At 39.5% G+C, this 23,616-nt stretch overlaps 1 protein-coding gene across 1 annotated transcript; it reads left to right on the top strand.

Moving 5' to 3' along the window:
- Positions 1-1,711: 1,711 nt before the first annotated feature.
- Positions 1,712-21,185, top strand: slc40a1 (solute carrier family 40 member 1). The gene is made up of 8 exons (XM_079563432.1): positions 1,712-2,095; positions 2,207-2,274; positions 2,599-2,758; positions 3,715-3,830; positions 10,963-11,089; positions 16,013-16,264; positions 17,711-18,361; positions 20,285-21,185. Exons 1-8 carry the CDS (start codon positions 2,062-2,064, stop codon positions 20,602-20,604), a joined length of 1,728 nt encoding a protein of 575 aa, XP_079419558.1. The 5' UTR covers positions 1,712-2,061; the 3' UTR covers positions 20,605-21,185.
- The last annotated feature ends 2,431 nt before the right edge of the window (positions 21,186-23,616 follow it).

Below are 23,616 nucleotides of genomic sequence, written 5' to 3'. Positions count from 1 at the left end.
AATGAGTCAAACACATTGCTTGAATAACTTTTTGATGTATCTATACTTAGAGTAGTTTATCACACAATATTTTTTTTTCTATAGAGTTATCAGTTTGAAGTAACAACACTATTTCTTGAGTAAAACATCTTTTCTTCCCACTGAGTAAATCTGAAGTAAAAAAAATAAAAGGAATCAGTGGTGCATTATTTGAAAATATCAATTAGATATCATATATTTAGGGCAGATATATGTTTTGTCTGTCCCCTAATATCAATATTAAAGCTTTTTTTACACTTATTTAAAGGCATACTGCGTAACATTCTGGACTATAGCGTTGCCATCAACACAAAACATGCTCCTATTGAAAAGCTCGACACAGAAAATGCTATTACTGCAGCGGGAAATCAAAGAATGGAATGGATTTGGATGAGGACCTAACCTGTTTTTTAAATTGATTAGCCATCTTTTCTGGGAATGTTCGTGCACACAAGTATTTTGGAAAGACATCAATATGTTTGTGAATAGAAAACTTAGAATAGATTTACAACTCAACCTTAAAGATGTTTTGTACTTTGTTAAACTTTTTATTATGAATTTCATATTAATAATGGCCCAGTATCATACCCATCGCTGTAAGAACCTCAACCAAAAACCCAAGCTTGTTGTATTTGAATGTGACCTCCTTGTATTATTGCACAAATGCCAAAGCCTTGAAGATAAAAGTTTTATGCAGCGAATTTGCACTGTAAAACTATTCAATTTATTTTTATGTATTTTTGTTTACGTTGAAAACTGAAGCTTTGCACACTTGAGCCTCGAGCCTTGTTTGTGCTAATTTGAATATTTCAAAAAAAAAAAAAAATTCAAATTCAACCAACGAGTCGTACCCACTCCCGGTAAAGTTAGTCATGTTTTAGTAGAGCTGAGCCGCTCACAACAAAAGCTCATGTTTGTTTGTACATTTATGAGGGATTTTTCAATGATGAAAATATCTATGATTAAATAAAGGCTTGTATTTCAATTGTATTATTTGGGTAAAATTCTACACGGTGTGGCTTTAAAGCAAATGTTCACACTCAGACGGCCACTCGAGTAGTATTTTCACCAAATACATTTTTTACTGTAACTGGACTCTACTTCAATAAAACTACTTTTAAAATAATGTTACTTTTAGATTATTTTGTGATGAATGCAATAATGTTGTGTTTCTGTTGTGTGCTCTTTGTATTTTTTCCTTTGTTGTATGTTGGTATAATTTCTTAAAATATTGTGTTTTCACTTTTGTACTTGTTATGCGCCTTAAATAAAGTTGGGAAAAAATAAAAAATAAAGGAACTTAGGTAAATATTTTTGGCCACTAATTAATAAATAATGTTGAAACCCCACAGTAATCTCACAATGACTCCTTTACAGACATGTCATTACTCTCATTTTGCAACATTAGCTTCATGTCTAAAACACACAGTGGCTAAAACAAGCTAATTTTAGCATAGAAAAAACCATAACAATAGCGGTCGTTGCGTTAGCTTATCCTCCTCTTGACCACTTTAAGCCCTCTTACTCACAATCCCACGGACAAACGCGCCTTTTTTATCCCCAAAGCAGCCCGCAAATGCCGCTCTTTTCGCCCTTTTCTGCGCTCGTTTTGAACGGGAAGAGAAAACAAGCTAATGTTTTTTGACAGCGGGTCACGTGACGTCCAGGGCAGTATATCCGCGGCGTAAACACTGATCCGCACAAGCGTCGCAGACCGAGCATCTGGATGGTCGCGCTCAGAAAACGGCTCCTATCCTTCCCCTCTGGCGCCTGACAAACCTCTACCTTCATCGGTTATTTCTTTCCGACTTCAGCTACAGTGTTGGCTAAGTTTGGAGAGGGGAAAAGGGTGGAAGAGCGTGTTTGTTTTTGTTGTCTTTTTCTTCTTCTTCTTCCTTCACCCGTGCGTCGCTGCAGCGCTTTAGCCCCCGGAGCCGACCTCTTTTTTTTCCTTTGACAATTACAAAAGAGGAGAGATAACCTAGAAAGCACGGGGTGGGAAGGCAGTATTAACCTAAATATACTTGCCTTTCGGATTAAAAAATGGATAACCAAGGATCAAAGAAGACATGCTGCGGTAAGGCTGCCATAGATTGCATGGGAAATCTTGCACCTTAGGCTACATTATGTGGACCAGGAATGGGGTGTTATTAATAATGTATTGTCATCGATCCTGTGTGTTTTACAGAGGCTGTCCGGGACTTCTTTACTTCAGCCAAATTCCTAATATACATGGGACACGCACTGTCAACATGGGTAAGTGTAATATGCAATTACCACGTTATTATGTGGGAAAACATTGATTACACACCTCCTTGTAGTTTGTACAGGATTAAGCATTATAAAAACAGTGGTTAATGCGTTTTTCTGTCTACAACAAAAAGCTGTGGGTTATTATGTCATGAGCTATTTGTAGATTTACTCACAGACAAATAAGTGTTACAATCAGGTGGAATCTATTAATGAGTTCTTTGTTATCCCACACTTTTCTGCTAAACCGAATTATTAATTGTTCACCCCGGACCAGGCCTTGAACGGATACATAGATGTTGAGTTTATTTGTTCTAATTTCATTCCCAGGGTGACCGCATGTGGAGCTTTGCCGTCGCCGTCTTCCTGGTGGAGTTGTATGGGAACAGCCTGTTGCTCACAGCGGTGTACGGGCTCGTGGTGGCCGGCTCCGTCCTGCTCCTCGGGGCCATTATCGGGGACTGGGTCGACAGGAATCCACGGCTGAAAGGTAAAGTCCAAGTTCAAGATATGGGGCCGACTCGCTGTGCCGGCCAAATTTTCTTCTTGAATTACAAATGGAGTATTAAAACTATCTGTATGTGACATTTAATATGTATAAAGTAGGGACCGTGTCTGTAAAAGAGCATTAGAATATACACAGTTGGATATAAAGGCTCTCAACATAAAAAGTAGGGGAGGGAAGACTCTCTTTATGCTTTGTTTGCCAACCAGTTAAACGTTATATTCTTCAAAGTACGAGCTTTACTTGTTGCATTCATTAAAATAGGGTCATTTTTGTTCTGAACCGTGTCTATAAACCAGGTTCATGTAATGTCAGTCCACCCTATAACCCCTCTTTAAAGCAAATAAACTCTTGCCAGTGTTTATCCAGAAGAACTGTGCAGAAACTGACTGAAAATGCTCCATTCTGTCTTTTTTCCAATGTTGCTCTATCGATTATGTGTTAACACTAGTAAAGTACTAGTCAATATTTACGAATTAGCTCGAGACGAATGTGTTACCTTTCAAAGTAGTTGTCCCTTGAAACAATCCACACCATTTTCATAATAGGTTGCTTTCACCACATTTAAAAAAAAGCCAATAGATTTAATGGAAAGTGTCTTATTGCAGCTGTTTGGACGCGTTATCTTTATTGGGTCTTTTCACACAAAGCAAAACTGATATGAAGTCCAATTTCTCAACACAAATACACCGTTATGAAGTGATGGCATTAATAAATCACACAGGCTTGGCGGTACAAAAGGAAAGCCGTAAGATTAATGCAGAAAGTTTGTGGAGCTAATCCCTAATGAATAACATGCTCAAAATCTGTTACATGTGTTTGTAAATGGGTGAATCATCCATGTACTCCCCGACTGCACCTAACGCTCCTAATGCCCCTGTTGTCATGCCCCGAGTGCTCCAAATGCCCCTGTTGTCATGCACTTCTTGTTGTTTCCGCAGTGGCCCAGACTTCGCTGATTGTCCAGAACAGTTGTGTGATCCTGTGCGGGGTCCTCCTCATGGTGGTGTTCCAGTTCAAAGAGCAGCTCGCGGCCCTTTACAATGGATGGATTCTGGTGAGATCCCGTTTGCTACATGTACCTGCGTTAGGAATGTTCCCGCAATGCCAGAGCGTCTGTATATTACATTATAATTGAGATCCATAGCTGCAACAAGGGTGTGATTATTTTTGAGGGAGCATCATAGTTAACAAATCACAAAGGCTGCAACTATTTGGTGATATAAGAAATTAAAAACCTGATTTTTTATTTTTAGTTTAATTTACAAACAATGAAAGAGGGAGAACTACACTATAATTGTTAATTGTGGGCAAAACCTTTATGACATCTAAATTCTTTGTCTCTCAACTTTCAGGGAATATTGTCTCAGGGATGTAAACAACAATTACTCAAAAGGCTTTAGATGCACAGGTATTGATGAAATGGTCTTTAAAAAAAAAAAAAAATACTTAAAGGCTATACAGGGTTTAAAAATGTTAAAATTAAGTATTTTCCTCCCCCTACATGTTCCAGCCATGTCCTAATGTGTAGAATGAGCCCAGACCTGTTCACCACAACGGCCTCTAAAATCCTGCACTGTCACTCAAAAAGGTGTCACTTCGGGTCCATGCACGTGCTTAATATAGAGACCGCAGTTACACATAAGGCCTGAGGTGGCAGTAGTGAGTATAAAATGACCAACTTGCATTCAGTCACTTTAAAGACAAAACAAATTTATTCCTGTTCTTAAAGCAGAAGCAACTTATGCCCCTAGAGGCCATAAGCGCACCTGCAGTTGTTGTTGCATGCTGCTTTTTTTTTTACTCATTACTTGTCTGTGAAAGTAATTACTACTGACAGAAAAGACAAAGGGAGAGAGGGATATTGTACATTGTGCCACAAACCAATTACACAATGGAGATATTTTTTTTCATTCAAACTTGGCTGTAAATACTTCTAAATTGGCGCTAGCCCGCAGTTAGCTTTGCCCATTAGCCTGTTAGCTTCTTCTTTGTGATTCTATTAGTGTGTATTGGTGCTCTGGGTCGGAGCAGGGAAAGCTGCAAGAGTGGTTTTCTGGCCAGAGACACCAGGGGAGATGAAAGACCCCCCAATCATCCTATTAACACTTGTATAACCCCCAGGGAGAATACGAAAAGGATTTATTTAGGTAAAACAGTTACTTAGTTCTGCTTTAAGAAAATCGTGTTTAGAGCCTTTTATTCTCTTCAGTTCAGTCTTCATCTTGCAACTTTCTTCCATAATGACGGGAATCCAAAAGGCATATTTTACAACAGCTGATGTGTAAAATGAGCCGGCACACTTCATATGCTTCTAAGGGCCGGCCGTGTCCCATAAAACTATGTGAATCACAAATACTTTGACCTCAATACTGTAACGGCGTTAACTTGCGTGATCTTCTCCTATTATCTCCAGTATGTCCAGAGTTTTTAAAAGCAAAGGAGTGCCCTCACCTCCCTGACCGACCTACGACACAGACTCAATTTGAATGAGCGTTTATCCTGATTTGACTTTACTCTCCGTGACCCAAATCATTTAATTACATCCTGCTGTTAAGTTTGTGGCCGCCCGATTCAGGAAGATAAGGATTGATTTGCATTACAGGAATTTTACATCACTTGACTTGACGGACAAACCTTCTAGATTCAGGAAGTCAAAGTAATAGAGTTCGGGAATATCCTCCGTTACCATGGGGATCCGCCATGTTTGTGGCTGTTAGCATACATTTTCCATAGACTAACATTAGCTAAAAACATTATAAAAAGTGGAGAAAAAAGACGTGGAATAACTCCATAGCTGCTGAGGCGCTACTGGTACATCTGACAGACTGTGGTGTCCAAGTGTTTTAATGTGATCAATAACTCCAGTATTTAACTTTTTAAAATCTCCATTAGTTTATTGTTGCTGCTAATCCCATGATTCTTAGTGATATGACATCACAGTCTTGAACTCTTTTGCTTTGTTGCACTAACACAGAAGTTAGGCCAATGATTATAGCTCTGGCTGTTATTAGGGCTGAAAGATATATCGTTATCGAGATATGAACATTCAAAAAATTTAAATAGAAAAAAGCAAGATATAAACGATATAGATTTTCATCAATAAAACTGCACTCTTTATTATTATGTTTTTATTTTTCTGGAAAATGCTTGGTTTTCACCTAACCCATAGTTATATCGTATCGTATCGATATCGTGGCATGAATATCGAGATATGAAATTTTGCCCATATCGTTCAGCCCTAGTTTCTACCACTAAAACATGTACAATAGGAGCCTCATTTGGGGTTAGGTCACCCCTTAAAGAGAGATTCTGAATCATAGTGGGGCTGTCCTGGTTAGATATGATCAAATCATAGATATAATATACAAATACATGTATTAGCTCTTCTTATGTCTTTAGTTTTAATCTTTTTTTTAAATTTATAAGCAAATATATATTATCAGCAAGTAAGGTTGACAAGATTCAGGTCACAGTTCACATTTTAAACATGCCTTTAAAATCGAGAGAGCACTGACATGAACCTCTACACTAATGCAGAGGTCAAGCATTCCAAAACATGTTTGCAGAGAGCTGAAAATACAGGGTGAGCAGGTTTGACCGATAAAAAAGTTTATTCAGAGGGAGTGCTTTGTTGTTTGCAGAGGTCGTGCATTAACTAAATTACTGCAACCTTTGGGATTTGCAAATGGCGAACAAGAAAAGAGTGGCGTTTCAATCCGATTGTGACTAGATTTTGCAGCCCTGTCATATCACCAAGTTCTAAAATTACTCATTGACAGCAGCCTGTGTTTGTGCATATCAACATGTAGCACACAGTGTTTCCGCAGGGCATTAAAAAGCATTAAAAGTTAAACGTTAATCATTAGAAATCTGTCTAAAACTGGCATTAAATCAAAATTTCACAGAAGATATAATTTTTCCTTAGAGACAGAACCCACAACACTGATATAGATACAGACGGCAACTCGTCATAAAAGGGGGCGTGGCTTCGCCGAAGGGGAAAATAGAATCTTTTGGGAAAATCTTTTTCACTCTTTTTAGCTATTTTCTGTTGGAATATTAACTTATTTATCACATACAAATAAAGTCAAGTGTAAATCGGGTCCATATGGATATTTTCTCACAGCAGATTGTTCAGTAGAAGTGAAAAAACGGCAGTTGTAGCTAGCGCTAGCTAACCGTTAGCATTAGCCCGATGCTAACATGTAGCATCCTGCTAGCATTCTCCGTTTTTTTAATGTATTTATGGGCTGTTGAACCACTTTGCTCCACTACATGTCTTTGTATCTTTATTTAGTAAAAAACTATATTCATAATTCAACATTTGTTAAAGTGTTTTTTGAATAATTAGAGAAAGTTCCGATTTTTACAAAATTGTTTTCCCCCTTAACTGTTTTCAAACATGACCCTATATGGGCGCTGTCTGTATGGATACAGACGGCATCTCGTCATAAAAGGGTGTGTGGCTTCGCCGAGGGGAAAAAATAGAATCTTTAGAGAAACACAATTTTCCACTCCTTTTAGCCATTTTCTGGTGAAATATAAACTTATTTATCACATAAATAAAGTCAAGTGTAAATCGGGTCCATATGGATATTTTCTCACAGCAGATTGTTCAGTAGAAGTGGAAAAAACGGCAGTTGTAGCTCGTGCTAGCTAACCGTTAGCATTAGCACAATGCTAACATGAAGCATTCTGTTAGCATTCTCCGTTATTTATGTATTTATGGGCTGTTGAATCACTTTGCTCCACTCCATGTCTTTATATCTTTATTTAGTAGAAAACTATATTCAGAATTCAGCATTTGTTAAAGTAGTTTTTGAATAATTAGAGAAAGTTCCGATTTTTCCCCCTTAACTGTTTTCAAACATGACCATATATGGACGATTCAGAGATGCCATCTGTATCTATCTATGGTTCATCTATTTTCACTGCATGAATTTGCCTGCATTACAAAGCATTGCATTGACTTTCTGACACCTGTAGAAACCCCGGACACAGCACTGTCCAAAATTCTACATGAACTTCTCGTTTTACTCAAAGAGCATCAAGCGCTGCGCAAATTCAAAACCTCAAACTAGGCGCTACAAGTTGTTGATGTAGTGATTTGTAGCCGGGATGAAGGCGGCTATTTGTCCTAAGCTCTCAGCCTTGTTTTGCCGATGTTGTCTCACTGCATGGGCTTGTTTACACATGTCGAGCTATGTAACTGTGCAGCTGACCACCTCTCAAGCCAACATACTGTATATTATTTAGATTCAGACTCGGGCGACAGACAATGGGCTTCCTGTGTCGAATCCCACTCCTTTTCAAGAACTCGTAATTCTGAAGGGCAAAAAGGAACTCGATGTCGATGCATGAGCGATCACTTCTTCTTTCCCTCTACTGGGAGGGCAGAAAACGTGGGAGAGGTGAAGGGTCTCGCGAGGGGAGTGAGTGTTAAAAGTGGAGGTATTTTTGTGAAACGGGAGATGGTATGTGCGTTAGTCTGTGTCAGCAGCAGCAAAGTCACATGACACACAAAGGAGAGGCTGGCCAGGCCTGTTTTAAAAGCACTCTCGGGATTATGACCCACAAAGGAGTGCACGTAACTCATTATGTTAATATTCTTTCGTAAAACTACTGTTGTATTATTAAAGTCTTAAGGTGGGCATTTAGTTATATATTTACATCTGATTGGCCTTTAACCGTCTTCAATTTTACCTTCTTAAAGTTTCTTACTCTCTCACTCATTATCAATTGTGTTGCATCACGGCTTGTATTTGTGCTGTATCAAGATCCCCATATACAGCCGCTATTACTGTGTTGTGCAACGAGGATCACAAGAAATAGATGTAAAAATAGATTAGTCACTGAGTGTGAAAGTAAAATACAGCATAGGGCTGAATAAACTAATCGATTAATTGACAACTAATCGATTACTAAAATAGTTGTCAACTATTTCAGTAATCGACTAATCGCTTTTCTTAGTAAACACAGACTAAAATAGAGCAAAAAAGACATGACAATTATGTAATGTGGATGAAAACCTACTTTGTTTTTTTAAGTTGGGGTCTGCAGTGTTTTGTACATTGTAAATTTCATAAATATCTGTCTTTGTCTCGTCCAATCAGAAAGTAGAATTAGCACAAATAGCCTCCCACAAACGTTTACTTTAAGTTTACTCCATCAACATGTCTTCAAGCGCCGCCATTTTAGCTCTATGTGATAAAAAAATTGAAAAAATACAATTTCCATGCACCTTTCACAGCCAAGCGATTAATCGATTAATCGTAAAAATAATCGGTAGATTAATCGATTACCGAAATAATCGTTAGTTGCAGCCCTAATACAGCATGTATAAAGATGTGTAGGTTCTTGACAGGAGCCAAAGGTGGGTCACGAGCCTTTTCCAGAAAACATTCATTTTAGGGCAGGGCGATATGGCCTAAAATCTATATCACAATATAAAAAGAAACATCATGATAAAGATATGTGAGGCAATATAATTGACAATGGACAAGTTTCTTCAAAATCCCCGCCTTTCGCCTATTGGGAAGATTAATTCAGTGATATTTTATTCTTTATGTTTAACAATAATTTCCTCGCAAATATGATCTACTCAAACAGGTTTGCATCCTTCACTTCTTTTTACTTTTTAAGCACCTGCAGTCAGTGCTTATGCTGCTCTGACGGAGCTGAGCACAACGATGTCAAAAAATTATAGCACGATAACAATATATGATATGGCCCAACCCTAATTCCTTTTAATATTTAGTTAGTTATTTAGTTATTTAAATTAGTTTAAAAATGTTAAAAGGATGTATTTTCTCCCCCTACATGTTCCAGCCATGTCCTAATATGTAGAATGAGCCTAGACTTATTCACCACAACTGCCTCTAAAATCCTCTCACTCGAAAAGGTGTTAATTCGGGTCCGAAGTGCCGTCATGCATGAGCTTGATATAGAAGGTGCAGTTACATGTATGACCTGAGGTGGCACTAGTGAGTATAAAAATGACCAACTTGCATCTAGTCCCTTTAAAAACTATTAAAAACCATTCAATTAGATTCAGACTGGCAATACATCTACATTTATTCGAAAATTATGACATTGCTCAAAAATTTCTCCTGTATAAGCGTATGGTTTATAACAGTGGTTCTCAACTGGTGGGTCGGAACCTAAAGTGGGTCGCGAGCCTTTCCCAGAAAACATTTCTTTTAATATTCATGTACAGAAAAAGTATATAATCTGCTAAAATGACCGTCATCTGATTGTTTGATCATAATTTCAGCTTATTTGGCTTATTTTACATTGTATTCTCTAAGTCTTTTTAGTATTTGGGTCGCGGCTTGTCGTCCCAGGATGATTGTGTGTCCCGACGCCATAACAGTTCAGAACCACTGGACTAAAACATACACAGTTTTGGCTGAAATTCATCACATATTTTTGCTGAAAAGCTGCCCATTTTGTCCAATTCTCTTTCCTCTGTTTGATGAAATGTCTTAAGATATGAAAAATGGCAACTTCTTTCACATTTTATTAACCTTCTTATCATGTAAAACAATCCTATTTTTTGCCCCCTATTTTTTCTTGTTTTCCCATTTTTCCCCATCATTTTTGCTAATGTTCAATGACTAATGTTTTTTCCCTCTTTCCCTCCATTTTTCCTATTTTTCCCCAATTTATTCTAAATTTTTCCATTGTTTTTGCCTCTATTTTCCCATTTTTTAGCACATTTTTTTGCCCCAATTTTTCCTCGTTTTTCCATGTGTTCCCCCTCATTTTTGCTAATTTTTCAATACTAATATTTTTCCCTATTTCCCCCCATTTTTCATTTTTTTCAATTTTTTCCCCTAAATTAGTCCAAATTTTTCCCTATTTTTGCCCCATTTATTATTATTATTATTTTCATTTTTTTTTACACACTTTTTCCTCATTTTTGCCACAATTTCCAATTTTCCCCCAATTATTCTCCAAATTATTCCCCATTTTTCACACATTTCTTAGAGATGAACCCGAACCTGAACATTTGCAGATCTTCCACACATTAATGTTCTGTTTTCTGGTTCAGCACCACAGACAATAAGGCATGAACAAATAATAGTGTATTGTATTAGGTGTAATCTGACCACTGCCCCAACACTGATATGTGCCTTTGCTGCCATGTTTTTAGGGTGATATTTATGAACATTGTGTCGTTTCAGACCACCTGCTACATCATGGTCATCACCATCGCTAACATCGCCAACCTCGCCAGCACAGCCATGTCCATCACGATACAAAGGGACTGGGTGGTGGTCGTGGCCGGACAAGACAGCAGTAAATTAGCAGGTTTGTCCCATTCCTTTGGTGTAATAATATGTTGCTTTACCAGGTTCTAGCCGGGACTAATCTAGACTTGAGGCTAGGGATGGGCGATACCACATTTTTTGGAATCGATACGATACCGATACTTCTAGGGTCATTTTTCTCGATACCGATACTGGTCATTTTTATCTGGGTGAATGTATTTCAATCAATATACATTTCTAAAACTGGTTATTTTATATAATTAATAGGTACATTGAAATGATATTACTTTCACTGGTTAATTATACAATGTTGGTGTGAAATTAAATACATAAACAAAGTTTGAAAGTAATACTTTAATGACAAATAGAATCTAAACCAGAATGATATGGCTGGGTTAATTCAATCCCCTGCTGCTGATGTAAATTGTCCTTTTATGTTTAACCTCTTAACTCCCGCCTGAACCGAGAGGATCTTTTTCCTCACGTTATCAGATTTTTTTCCATCATTTTTTGTTGGGTATTCAACTAATTTGTGTAACTTTTTTGTCATTTTTTTTGTCATTTTGTCTCATTTTTTTTTCTTTTTTCTTTTTTGTTGTTGTTCATTTTTTAGTCAAATTTTTGTCATTTTTTGGTCAATTTTTTATCAATTTTTTGTCATTTTTTTGTCACATTTTTGTCATTTTTTCGTCAATTTTTTCTTACTTTTTTGTCACATTTCCATCATTGTTTTCATCTCAGTGTTGTTGCTTTTTCACAGCTTTTTTCCAGGAGCTTTTGGACTGGGGTAAAGCCAAACTGGAGAAAATGTGCTCGGTTCAGGTGGGAGTTGAGGGGTTAAATTGCTGCCACGCCTACTTTTTACATATGCAAATTAGTATCGATACTTTTTGCCCAATATCCATACTGAGAAAGTAGCCGTTTGGTATCGATATATCGAAACTGTGTAATCGATCCGCCCCTACTTGAGGCTCTTTTGGGACTCAAGAAGGTCTAAACCACCTCATCATAACCTCACCCCGGGCTAAACCAGGACCATGCCATCGCTAACCCAGGCCTGAACCAGTTCCAGTCAGATAGCATCCAATAATCAGATTCCTCTTATCAAATGTAGGCCTCACGTGACCGCTTTTTATCTGATACGTTTCCCCGTTCAGACTTTGAACCCCGGATGCTGACTCTGACTCTCTCAGGTTTTTTTCCTCGTAATGTTCCAGTCGCTTTCAACTGATTGTCATAAGCTATTTAAGAGATTTCCTCACATGATACTGAACCTTCATTGCTCCTGTGAACCTGCTGAACCGGAGCAGCGGGAGAGCTATCGGTGCAGTAAACCTGAGCCGCACGCTGCTCCGGTGCTGCGTTCACAAGCTCCCTGATCTGTAGGAAAGAAGGAAGTTTTCTTGACCTGATATTGAATGGATTTTGTGAAGAGCTGGTATAGATTTTCAAAAGGAAAGTCCATTTTCTCTACATTTATCCATCATGGCTCCTGCTTTAGGCAAGACACTCACCATGCCTTCAGTCTCTGTGTAAGACTTATGTGTGATGGACGAGTGGTTCCTTAATTTAAAAGCGTTTGAGTGTCTAATGTATTAAATTCGGACCATTTATCACGATTTAAGCCGTCCCTATTTCAGTCAATATAAAATGCATTTGTCTTTTAACGCTCTGTTCTAACTTCCAGACGGTCAAAACCACTTTACAGTTTCATGCATTATTGATTCACTTCCCATAGTCCATGTAGAGCGTGGAGAGTAGCTGTGCCCTGATGCTCAATGTCAATTAAAATGTTTAGGCTTTAACCTCATACCACCCGCCTGAACCAAATGCATTCTGTCCTCTTTGGCCTTTATATAGGCCTCTGTAACACCTCATTTGAAAGCTAAGACCCACAAAACTGATCTTTTTCCTCACGTTGTTGCTGTGTTGTGTCATGTCACCTTTTGTATGTTTTTTTTTTCTATTTTTTTTTTATTTATTTTTTTGTCAAATTTTTGTTGATTTTTTGTCATTTTTTGGTAGTTTTTTGTCACTTTTTGTTGAATTTTTGTCATTTTTTGTTGAATTTTTGTCATTTTTTGTTGAATTTTTGTCACTTTTTGGTTGAGTTTTTTGTCACTTTTAGTTGAATTTTTGTCATTTTTTGTTGAGTTTTTGTCACTTTTTGTTGAATTTTTGTCATTTTTTGTTGAATTTTAGTCATTTTTTGTTGAATTTTTGTCATTTTTTGGCACATTTTTGTCACATTTTTGTTGAATTTTTGTCATTTTTGTTGAATTTTTGTCATTTTTTGGCACATTTTGGTTAAGTTTTTTGTCACATTTTTGTTGAATTTTTGTCACGTTTGTCGCGTTTACATCCTTGTTTTCTTTGCTTTTTTCCCAAGAAGCTTTTTGATTAGGGTAAATCCAAACTGGAGAAAATGGGATCCGTTCAGGTGGGAGTTAAGAGGTTAAGAATGTGCTCTCATACACTGCCCGACCAAAACAAAACAAAAAGATCACACACTCTCATATTTCATATTTTTGCCTTCAGCTTTGATTACAGCCATTGTTTCAGTCAGAGGCAGGTAGTTCTCAGTAGGGCTGGGACGATACACCTTTGTCAATCAGAAACATATCACGATACACAGGGGCCGATCCGATACGTATTGCGATACTGTAAGTAATTATGATGAGTAATACAGTATGCCATCCATCCATTTTCTTCCGCTTTATCCGGGGCCGGGTCGCGGGGGCAGCAGTCTCAGCAGAGATGCCCAAACTTCCCGATCCACACACACTTCCTCCAGCTGTTCTGGGGGGACCCCGAGGCGACACCAGGCCAGCTCGGAGACATAGTCCCACCACCGTGTCCTGGGTCTTCCACGAGGCCTTGTCCCACTAGGACATGCCTGGAACACCTCCCGCGGGAGGCGACCAGGAGGCATCCGAAACAGATGCCCGAGCCACCTCAGCTGGCTCCTTTCGACGTGGAGGAGCAGCGACTCTACTCCGAGCCCCTCCCGGGTAGCTGAGCTCCTCACCCGATCTCGGAGGGTGCGCCCAGCCACCCTGCGAAGGAAACTCATTTCGGCCGCTTGTATTCGCGATCTTGTCCTTTCGGTCATTACCCAAATCTCATGACCATAGGTGAGGGTGGGAACGTAGATCGATCGGTAAATCGAGAGCTTTGCCCTCCGACTCAGCTCCCTCTTCACCACGACAGACCGATACAGCGACCGCATCACTGCTGACGCTGCACCGATCCGTCTGTCGATCTCACGCTCCATCCGTCCCTCACTCGTGAACAAGACCCCGAGATACTTGAACTCCTCCACTTGAGGTAAGGACTCCCCACCGACCTGGAGAGGGGAAACCACCTTTTTCCGGTGGAGAACCATGGCCTCGGATTTGGAGGTGCTGATCCTCATCCCGGCCGCTACACACTCGGCTGCAAACCGCCCCAGTGCGTGCTGAAGGTCCCGGCCTGTTGAAGCCAACAGAACAACATAATACAGTATGTTTACCTTAAAATATCCATCCATCCATCCATTTTCTTCCGCTTTATCCGGGGCCGGATGTTAAAAAGAATGTGTCCAAAGTTAATACACAAAATGCTATTTGACATTTATTGAAGTGTAAGATTGAAAAGTGTATGTAACAAAGCGCTACTGATAAAAGTGCTTCAGAACATAAGTACTGAAAGTATTGTACTGTAGTTGATGTTGTAGTTGATAAAATATTGATACTTGATATTGCAGTATTACCAATCCAATCCAATATTTTGTCCCGGCCCTAGTACTCAGTTACATTTTGAAGACTTTTTAGAGTCTCATGCAGTAGATCTAACTAGGGCTTGACAAAATCAGATCGGACTTGGATCACAATACTTTGTGCTGCAATACCAAGTATCGATACTTTATCAAGAAATTTTAATACTTTTAATACTGTAATACTGTGTTTTTGTGTTGATGCACTTTTCAATCTAACCACTTCTGTAAATGTCAAATGGCATTTGGTTTAAAAACTTTGGACAAATAACTTTTTACACATTGCGTATCGGATCGGCCCCTGGGTATCGTGATATGTATCGGATCGTGACAAAAGAGGATCGTCCCAGCCCTACTTTTACTTCTACTTTCATAATATTGATATTACTTGTGCCACTGTAGTAAACTGAGTCAATTTTAAAATTACAAAAGCTTCCTAAAAATATATGTAGTTTGTGTTTTGTTCCCGTTTCTCTTTTTTTTAAATACATTTTTATGGCAGTTTCTTTTAAATATTAGGATTTTCACTTGATACTTCTCCAAGTACTATTTTTTTACTCTTACTTGAGTAAATATTTTGACTACTCTACACACCTCTGGTTTCAATATTCTTCTGCAATGTTTTTTTTCTTGTACACTGCAAAAAGTGATCATCAAGCATTGGCTTAAATGACTTGAATTGAGGAAATGTTTCTTGTTTTGAGCGGTTTTCACTCATTTAGACACTTTTCCTGATCGGACCAAGTTTACTTTGCTTGTTTGAGGACATTTCAGACCAGTTCTCGGGTAAATCTCGCTTGAAATAAGAAAGTAAAATTGCCAATGAGATAAGACCAATTTTCTTACCCCATTGGCAAAGAAAATGACCTGAAATAAGGACGAAATGTATCGAAACGAGTCAGAAACATCTCAGAACAAGTGAAATAATCTAGGACAAATGCCCAAGAACTTCTTAACTAGTCAAAACAACTAAAATTTGGATTATTATGCTCAAATTGAGATGTTTATACTGATCTAGTTAATTACTTTTTGCAGTGGAGTGTGGCCACTGTGCAAACCCTTCTCCAGCACATCCCAAAGCTTCTCAATAGGGTCAAGATCTGGACTCTACGATGGCCCTGACCGCTCTTAAAAGTGAAAGTAAAGGATGGCTCAAATGTAGAGGAGGCGATAAAGTTCACCTTTTCTTATTTGTTTATTGTTTTACAGACATGAACGCCACGGTGCGAATCATCGACCAGCTCACCAACATCCTGGCCCCGATGCTGGTGGGGCAGGTGATGTCGTTCGGGTCCCACTTCATCGGCTGCGGCTTCATCTCGGGCTGGAACCTGGTCTCCATGTGTGTGGAGTACGCGCTGCTGTGGAAGGTCTATCAGAAAACCCCGGCGCTCGCGACCAAGGCCGGGCAGAAAGACCCAAACCAACAACAGGAGATGAAAGACCTCAGCCCCGTCAGAGGTAGAGAACATGCGCAGCTTTCACATTCACTTGTTCATTTCAGCCTGCTCTTATTCAAGGAGTCGTGTCATTTGACGGCACGTGATTCTCAAAACAAGGGGTGGGGGGACTTTAAGCTCAAATGTTTTATTAGTTTGATGAAAAGAAAAACTTCTCATGATTGACGACCGAAAACAAATCTTATATCTTTAAATCCAAGTTTTGATGCTGTTGGTCCTTGGAGAGCATTTAAGGGAGCGACTTGGTTGTTTTTGCTCAAAAAAAAAAAAAACATTCCCCACATATTTTTCCCTATTTTTTGCCCCCATTTTTTCTTGTTTTCCCATTTTTCATCATCATTTTTGCTAATGTTCAATGACTAATGTTTTTCCCCTCCATTTTTCCTATTTTTCCCCAATTTATTCTAAATTTGTGTGTGTTGTTTTTGCCTCTATTTTTCCATTTTTTAGCACTTTTTTTGCCCCAATTTTTCCTTGTTTTTCCATGTTTTCCCCCTCATTTTTGCTAATTTTTCAGTACTAATATTTTTCCCTATTTCCCCCCATTTTTCTCCCCAAATTAGTCCAAATTTTTCCCAATTTTTGCCCCTTTTCTTTCTTTCTTTTTTTTCATTTTTTTTACACACTTTTTCCTTATTTTTGCCACTATTTCCCCCAATTTTCCTTCATTATTCTCCAAATTATTCCCCATTTTTCACACATTTCTTGGAGATGAACCCGATACATTTGCAGCTCTTCCACACATTAATGTTCTGTTTTCTGGTTCTATATTATATATTTTAGTATCGGTATTGTAAACTGAGTATCGGTATCGAAAAAAAATGTAGCAGCTCATGATTACTATAGCCACATTTCCTGGTAATTGAACTCATGGTTTGACCAATTATCTTGAATTAAACAAGGTGTGTGTCCTGTTTCCAATAAATAATTACCATAATTATTACACTTTAAGTTACTGAGCTATTTCATCCTATTGCTGTGCTATTATTGTGTTAATTTGATCACGCTGCTATATTATTATATTTTATAATGACTTTACACCCCTCCTGGAACCGCCACCTTAACGTGGTGGAGGGGTTTGAGCGCCCGAATGATCCTGGGAGCTCTGTTGTCGGGGGCTTCGGGACATGGTAGGGTCTCACATGGCAAACAGGTCTTAGGTGATGGGTCAGACAGAGCGGTTCAGAAGCCCCTTATGAGAGACCAACAGGCCCGGTTAATCGTGAGGCCGTCCTTCTGTGGACCCACCACCTGCAAGAGGAGCCATAAGGGGCTGGTGCAATGTGATTTGGGCAACTCCAACAGCTGCCCCCGGAAACGGAAAAGTGGAAGAAGATGGATGGATGGATGGATGGATGGATGGATGGATAGATAATGACTTTACAACATCCACGTCTTCAGTGCTGTTTTGTTAATCTAAAAGTTTCTTTATTCTGTTGTTTCGCAGAGATCGAAAACGGCCAGAGCCCCGAGGAGTCCTCTCAGCCGCTCATGATCGACTCCGCTGCGGTGAAGAACGAGTCTCCAAAGAAGCGCGGCTGCTGCTACCAGGTCACCGAGCCGCTGCGCACCCTGAAGGCCGGCTGGGTCGCCTACTACAACCAGAACATCTTCTTCGCCGGCATGTCTCTGGCTTTCCTCTACATGACCGTCCTGGGCTTCGACTGCATCACCACGGGTTACGCCTACACCCAAGGCCTGAACGGGTCCATCCTGAGCCTGCTCATGGGCGCCTCTGCCATCTCGGGCATCTGCGGCACGGTGGCCTTCACCTGGATCCGTAAGAAGTGCGGGCTGATCCGCACGGGCTTCATCTCCGGAGTGGCTCAGCTGTCCTGCCTCACGCTGTGTGTCGTGTCCGTCTTCGCGCCCGGGAGTCCGTTTGATCTCAGTGTGTCGCCTTTCGAGGACCTCTACACGCACCTGGTCGGGGAGACGGTGCTGCCCGAGGCGGAGCACGCTCTGGCGGGAATCGTGACCGGTGCGAACGCCACCACCACGGCCGCGAGCATCACCACGGCCGCCCAGGAGATGCCGCCGCTGCAGTCCTACCTGTCCGTCAGCCTGCTGTTCGCCGGGGTCATCGCTGCTAGAATGGGTGAGTCACTTTGTGTGGAACTACTTCAGTCATGCACAATCCAAGTTATATTTATCCTAATATAATGAACTTTATTCTGTTGAAGAGGGTGCTTTGAAACCCAAACATTTTGTTGCTGTGTTAAAGCCGCTGTACTAGAAAGTGCTGACTCATATAAATCAGTTCCTCCTATCGTTTCCTTTACTTGTTTTATAGGAAGTTATAACAGGCAATAATGTTTTGGCGGAAGTAAAACAAGTCTAAAATTAACCTTTGCTATCACTCCCAGGAAACTACATGCAATTAAGGGTGAGCCTGTGCAAAACAATTAACCCCTTAACTCCCACCTGAACCGAGCACATTTTCTCCAGCTTTACCCCAATCCAAAAGCTTCTGGAAAAAAGGTGTGAAAATAGCGACAAAACTGAGACAAAAACAAGGATGAAAATGTGGAAAAAAGTGACAAAAAATGTACAAAAAATTTACAAAAAAGGTACAAAAAATGAGAGAAATTGACAAAAATTTGACGAAAAATTGAGAAAAATTTGACGAAAAATTGAGAAAAATTTGACTAAAAAGTGACTAAAAAGTGACATAAAAATGGACAAAAAAAAATCGAAAAAGTGATGAAAAAAAATCTGATCATGTGAGGAAAAAGATCAATTTAGTTTTGTAGGTCTTTGTAGGTCCACAGTTTTGTGGCCTACAGGATTTAGGTAAAGCTGAACTGGAGAAAATGCTCTCGGTTCAGGCGGGAGTTAAGAGGTTAAAGAAAAAACAGGTGTAAACAATGTTTCTGTTGGAAAAGCACTGCTTGGTATCATTCCTGTTATTGCTGATATTAGTGTTGTGAATGGAAGCAGATTTAAATTCAGTTTTGCAGTACTCCTGTGAAGCACCTGTGAAGTTAACTTGCTGTTCATATTTCCAATACAAACACCAGTGGTTCTCAAACTATAGTAGAGGTTTCCCTGTTTGTTCGCAGGCTGCTCCTGGTGGTCAATACAGGGAGAACTCGTAAAATTAGAATACAGCTAAAAAGTGCATTTATTTCTGTTATTCAACTTAAACTGTCAAACTAATATATGATAGACTCATTAGTTTGTTCTTTGACCTGTCTTTGACCTGGTTTAGTCCATCTCTGGTGATATGTGCTAATTGAACAGGAGGCCTATGAACTAGGACTGGGTACCGTTCATTTTTTTTCCATACAGGTACTTTAACAATACTTGGTTTACAATACGATGATAGCTGAACAATACTTTTTTCGTTACCCATACCAAAATATTCCATAAAAGACTATTTCTTTTACATTTCTATCATTTATTAGAGCTGAAAGAACCAAGTAACTTCCTTTAATGCCTCCCTGGACCAAACAGGCATCAAAACCTGGTCTCTAAGATATAATATTTTTTTGGCTACCTGCTTTCATTCTGGAAACTGGAACTGAATAAATATTTTTCTGTGTAGCAGGGTAGGGTTTTATATTTAACTCCAAAGAGAAGTCAGATCTGTGGAGCACCTTTCATGTACAAGTTCAAACTCAAAATGCTTCAAAAATAAAATCAACAATCCGACTGACAATTATCCACATGAGAAGGACACGTATTAAACCTAGAGCAGAATCTAATTATGAGCTTTGAAGATTTGAAATGAGGTCTCAAGGAAAGGATTTTCAGGCAGTGAGTTTCAGATTGTGAAGCATAGAAAGCAAACTACTGATACTGACTTTTTTTCAAGGTACCAACTCAGCTCTTTTCTTAACCCAGAGCCACCTCTTGCCCCCGATCATTTGAAAACCACTAAAATACAGTATTTTCAAAGGAGCCCTTTGAACTCTGACCCCCATAATGTCAATGTCACTATATACAGTTCAAACCCTGTTGTAAAAACGAAAGAATCTCGCTGACCCTCCCGTTCTCTCTCCCTCTGATCCTCCCGCAGGCCTTTGGTCCTTCGACTTGACCGTGACCCAGCTCATCCAGGAGAACGTCATCGAATCCGAGCGCGGCATCATCAACGGCGTCCAGAACTCCATGAATTACCTCCTGGACCTCCTGCACTTCATCATGGTGATCCTCGCCCCCAACCCCGAAGCGTTCGGCCTCCTCGTCATCATCTCCGTCTGCTTCGTGGCCATGGGTCACATGATGTACTTTCGGTTTGCTTTTAAGAGCCTGGGCAGCCGCCTTTTCCTCTGCTGTTCGCCGGAGCAAAAAGTCGAAAACGTGGATAGCCCCTCCTCACTTCCTGCCATTGTCTAAACTAAAGAGACTCAATTCTAGTTACATTTTACGTCGTTTCGTTTTTAATATTCCTTCAAACTTTTCTTACTTCGCCTTTGCAAGAGCTTAAGCAACTCAAACTATGCACATTAAACGCAGTAGGAATAGCACTAATGTTTAGCCGGAGAGGATAGAGTCACGGAAAACTACAGCCTGACCAGCCATCGTAATAGAAGCTTATAAACATCGTCGACTGGACTGGGTTAGTTCAGTTGAGGACGTTTCTCTTCTATCTTCTTAAGCTTCTTCTCTTTCTTGTTGACAAGTGACAAAGGCTCCGATGTTAGAGATTTTAGCACCGGAAAGGAGCTAGATTGAATCCCAGTTCTCTGTCTGTCCTTGAGCAACACACTTCATCCTCATCCTGCCAGTGTGAGTGGTATGTCGTAGTCGGGAAGAGGCCGATGGCACAGACTGGCAGCTTCGCTTCTGTCAGTCTGCTCCACGGCAAGCTGTTGTCAAGCTTGTAAGGCCCAATACAAGTGCAAGCCATTATTATAACCACACAAGAATGAAACACGGTCTCAGTTCACCTCATTCCGCCCACGTTTTCCCATTTTTGCTTGTTATCTGCACTTCCGTTGAGCTGACACTAAGTCCCGGTAGAGTGCGAAGCCCGTTCACAAAGTGGAGAACGAGGGCAGCCGTTAAAACATGATGCACAGGAGATTGATGAGGTGAACAGGGACTACAGGACTTCACCAGATCACCTAGATCAGGGGTAGGCAACTTTGCTTGGTGGACTCTGTGTACATCATATACACTGGAAAAATGTCCATCTTATTTTAGATAAATGATCAAAATTCGCTTGAATAAGGTTTTGTTTTATGTTAAATTTGAGTCGGTTTGAACTAATCTAAGATCTGATAAAAACGCTGATGCCGATGGAACAAATAGAAATCTCACTGGAAATCAAACAATTTAACTTTTACTGTAAAAATTATTTATTTTTCACTTGAAATTATACAAAATAATCTGAATTAAGGAAAAAACTTGTGCTTGTTCCATTGGCAAGAATAGGTTTTATCTGCTTTAAGGCCAGACCAAATCCACTCAATCTTTAGATTTAATCTCTTAATTCAAGTAGATTTAAGTAATTTCTTAGTATTCTCTTAGGATTATAGTCTAAAAGGGTGCTCTGCTAAGACATTTTAAGGAATTGACAGTATTTTTCACATTTCTAGAGTACTTCAACAGGCATTTGATCTCTGATTTGGATCATAATATTTCTCAAATTCATCTCGAGGGCCAGAGTTTGATGATGGAGGGCTGGTTTGGGCCCCCGGGACTGACGTTGCCTACCCCTGACCTAGATTGACAGAAACTCTAAAAAAAAAAAGCCAAAAAGACACAAAAGCAGGTCTGAAAAGCTGCGTGTGGCTCTGAAACCATAGGCCAGGAGTGTCAGATATGGCCTCTCCCGCCAACACCAATTATCAAAAGTAACGCCTTTATACAAGCAACAGTATGTGATTACTGCGCCAAAATCCTACAATTACTTAGGAACCCTTTGCTTTGAAAAATCCGACGGGTCCGGCTGATCTGGCTGCCTAACCTGACTCACTACATTCTAGTCGCAGTTTTCTGTCAGTTTAGCTGCTGAACAACATGCAACATTATATCTGGGCTTGCCTTTGTATTTGGTTATAAAATCAGGCTTAAGACACGGCATTCGCTCCTGCCTCAGCTTTGCAGAGTCGACGCACATTATTCGACCTCTGGAAGCCGTAATTTCTCTTGCTTGACATTAGTCGCGCTTCTATGGCTTGCCTCGCTTTCTTTCTTCTCCTTTTCTTAACTCTGGTCGCGGTTCTCATTATATTTAAACTAGGATTTAGTCTCTTCGTTGTGCACATAAGTAAAAACAGTTGTATTTATTCTTCAGGTAATGTTGGAGGTGCCACGATGCGAGTGCCATTTTTTTTTTTTTTTTACTTTTTATCCGTTTCATCAGTATTGTGCAAGTGCTCGGACCATACTAAGCGAATGGTGAGCTTCTATGCACCCTCTGCGCTCGCCTCCGTTACCAAAGCCAAAAATATTAGCCCATAGACTGTTTGTGGTATTCAAGGAAGTGAGGGAAACTTGTTTTTGTCTTTCTAAAGCATTCCAATGTTTTTAACAGCATCAGGTGACAGTAGATGATTGGTGGAGTGTTCATGTCGTCCCTTGGAAAAGGAAAAAAGAGGATTTGTCTTTCAGAGATGAGGAACAATCGAACAGGAAAAAATGTATCCATTAGATCAGGGCCACATACAGGAAAATATACAAACAACTGGGCCACAGTCAGTAGAAGTCAGATATATAACTCCACCTCTATTGTATTAAAGTGAGCAATTTCAATAAAATGTCAACTATGCTTTTAATTGAATATGCTTAAAGTAAAAAAACAGCAGCCTTCATCACAGCTTTATATTAATGGATTTTCATCTATTTCGTATATATTCAATTAAAGCAAAAAAAATGAAGAATAATATTTTAATTTGCAGTGGGCCAATTAAAAGTGGGCCGTGGGCCGCAGTTGGCCCGCGGGCTGTAGTTTGGAAACCCCTGCATTAGATAAAAGTTGAAAGAAATTTGTAGCTAGGGCTGCCTTATTTCAGCACAGGGCTTACCATTAAGTTTATACGAAATAACTTTAAATCTGTTTTCAATTAGACTGTCAAACGAGATTGAATACAAAATCATTCAGGATCAGAGCAAGGCTAAATTGGAACTAAATTAGGAAAATCGTGTTTGAAACTGAACTTTTGCACCTTTTAAAGATGCCGTACATTATTGTTTTTAGGCTGTAAAAAAATTCTCAAACTCAGTCCAATTTTGCAATATACAGTGGCTTCTTGCGATATGGATATTGAGTCTCCAATTATTTAAGTCCTAATTATGTAAAATTGAAAAAAAAGATTAATACTGAAAAAAAATACTGCACTGCAAAAAGTAATCTTTAAATTTTGGCTTAATTTGAGTGACTAATTTCAAGAAATCAGTCCA

The sequence above is a fragment of the Gobius niger genome (genome assembly GCF_951799975.1).
Source record: "Gobius niger genome assembly, chromosome: 9".
Taxonomy (NCBI): domain Eukaryota; kingdom Metazoa; phylum Chordata; class Actinopteri; order Gobiiformes; family Gobiidae; genus Gobius; species Gobius niger.
This window is presented reverse-complemented; position numbering and strand designations above follow the sequence as displayed.

Excerpts from the sequence above, each read along its gene's own strand:
- slc40a1 (XM_079563432.1), top strand. The coding sequence starts at position 2,062 with ATGGATAACCAAGGATCAAAGAAGACATGCTGCG. Across the intron at positions 2,096-2,206 it reads ATCAAAGAAGACATGCTGCG|AGGCTGTCCGGGACTTCTTT; the intron begins GTAAGGCTGCCA and ends TGTGTTTTACAG. Across the intron at positions 18,362-20,284 it reads GGTCATCGCTGCTAGAATGG|GCCTTTGGTCCTTCGACTTG; the intron begins GTGAGTCACTTT and ends ATCCTCCCGCAG.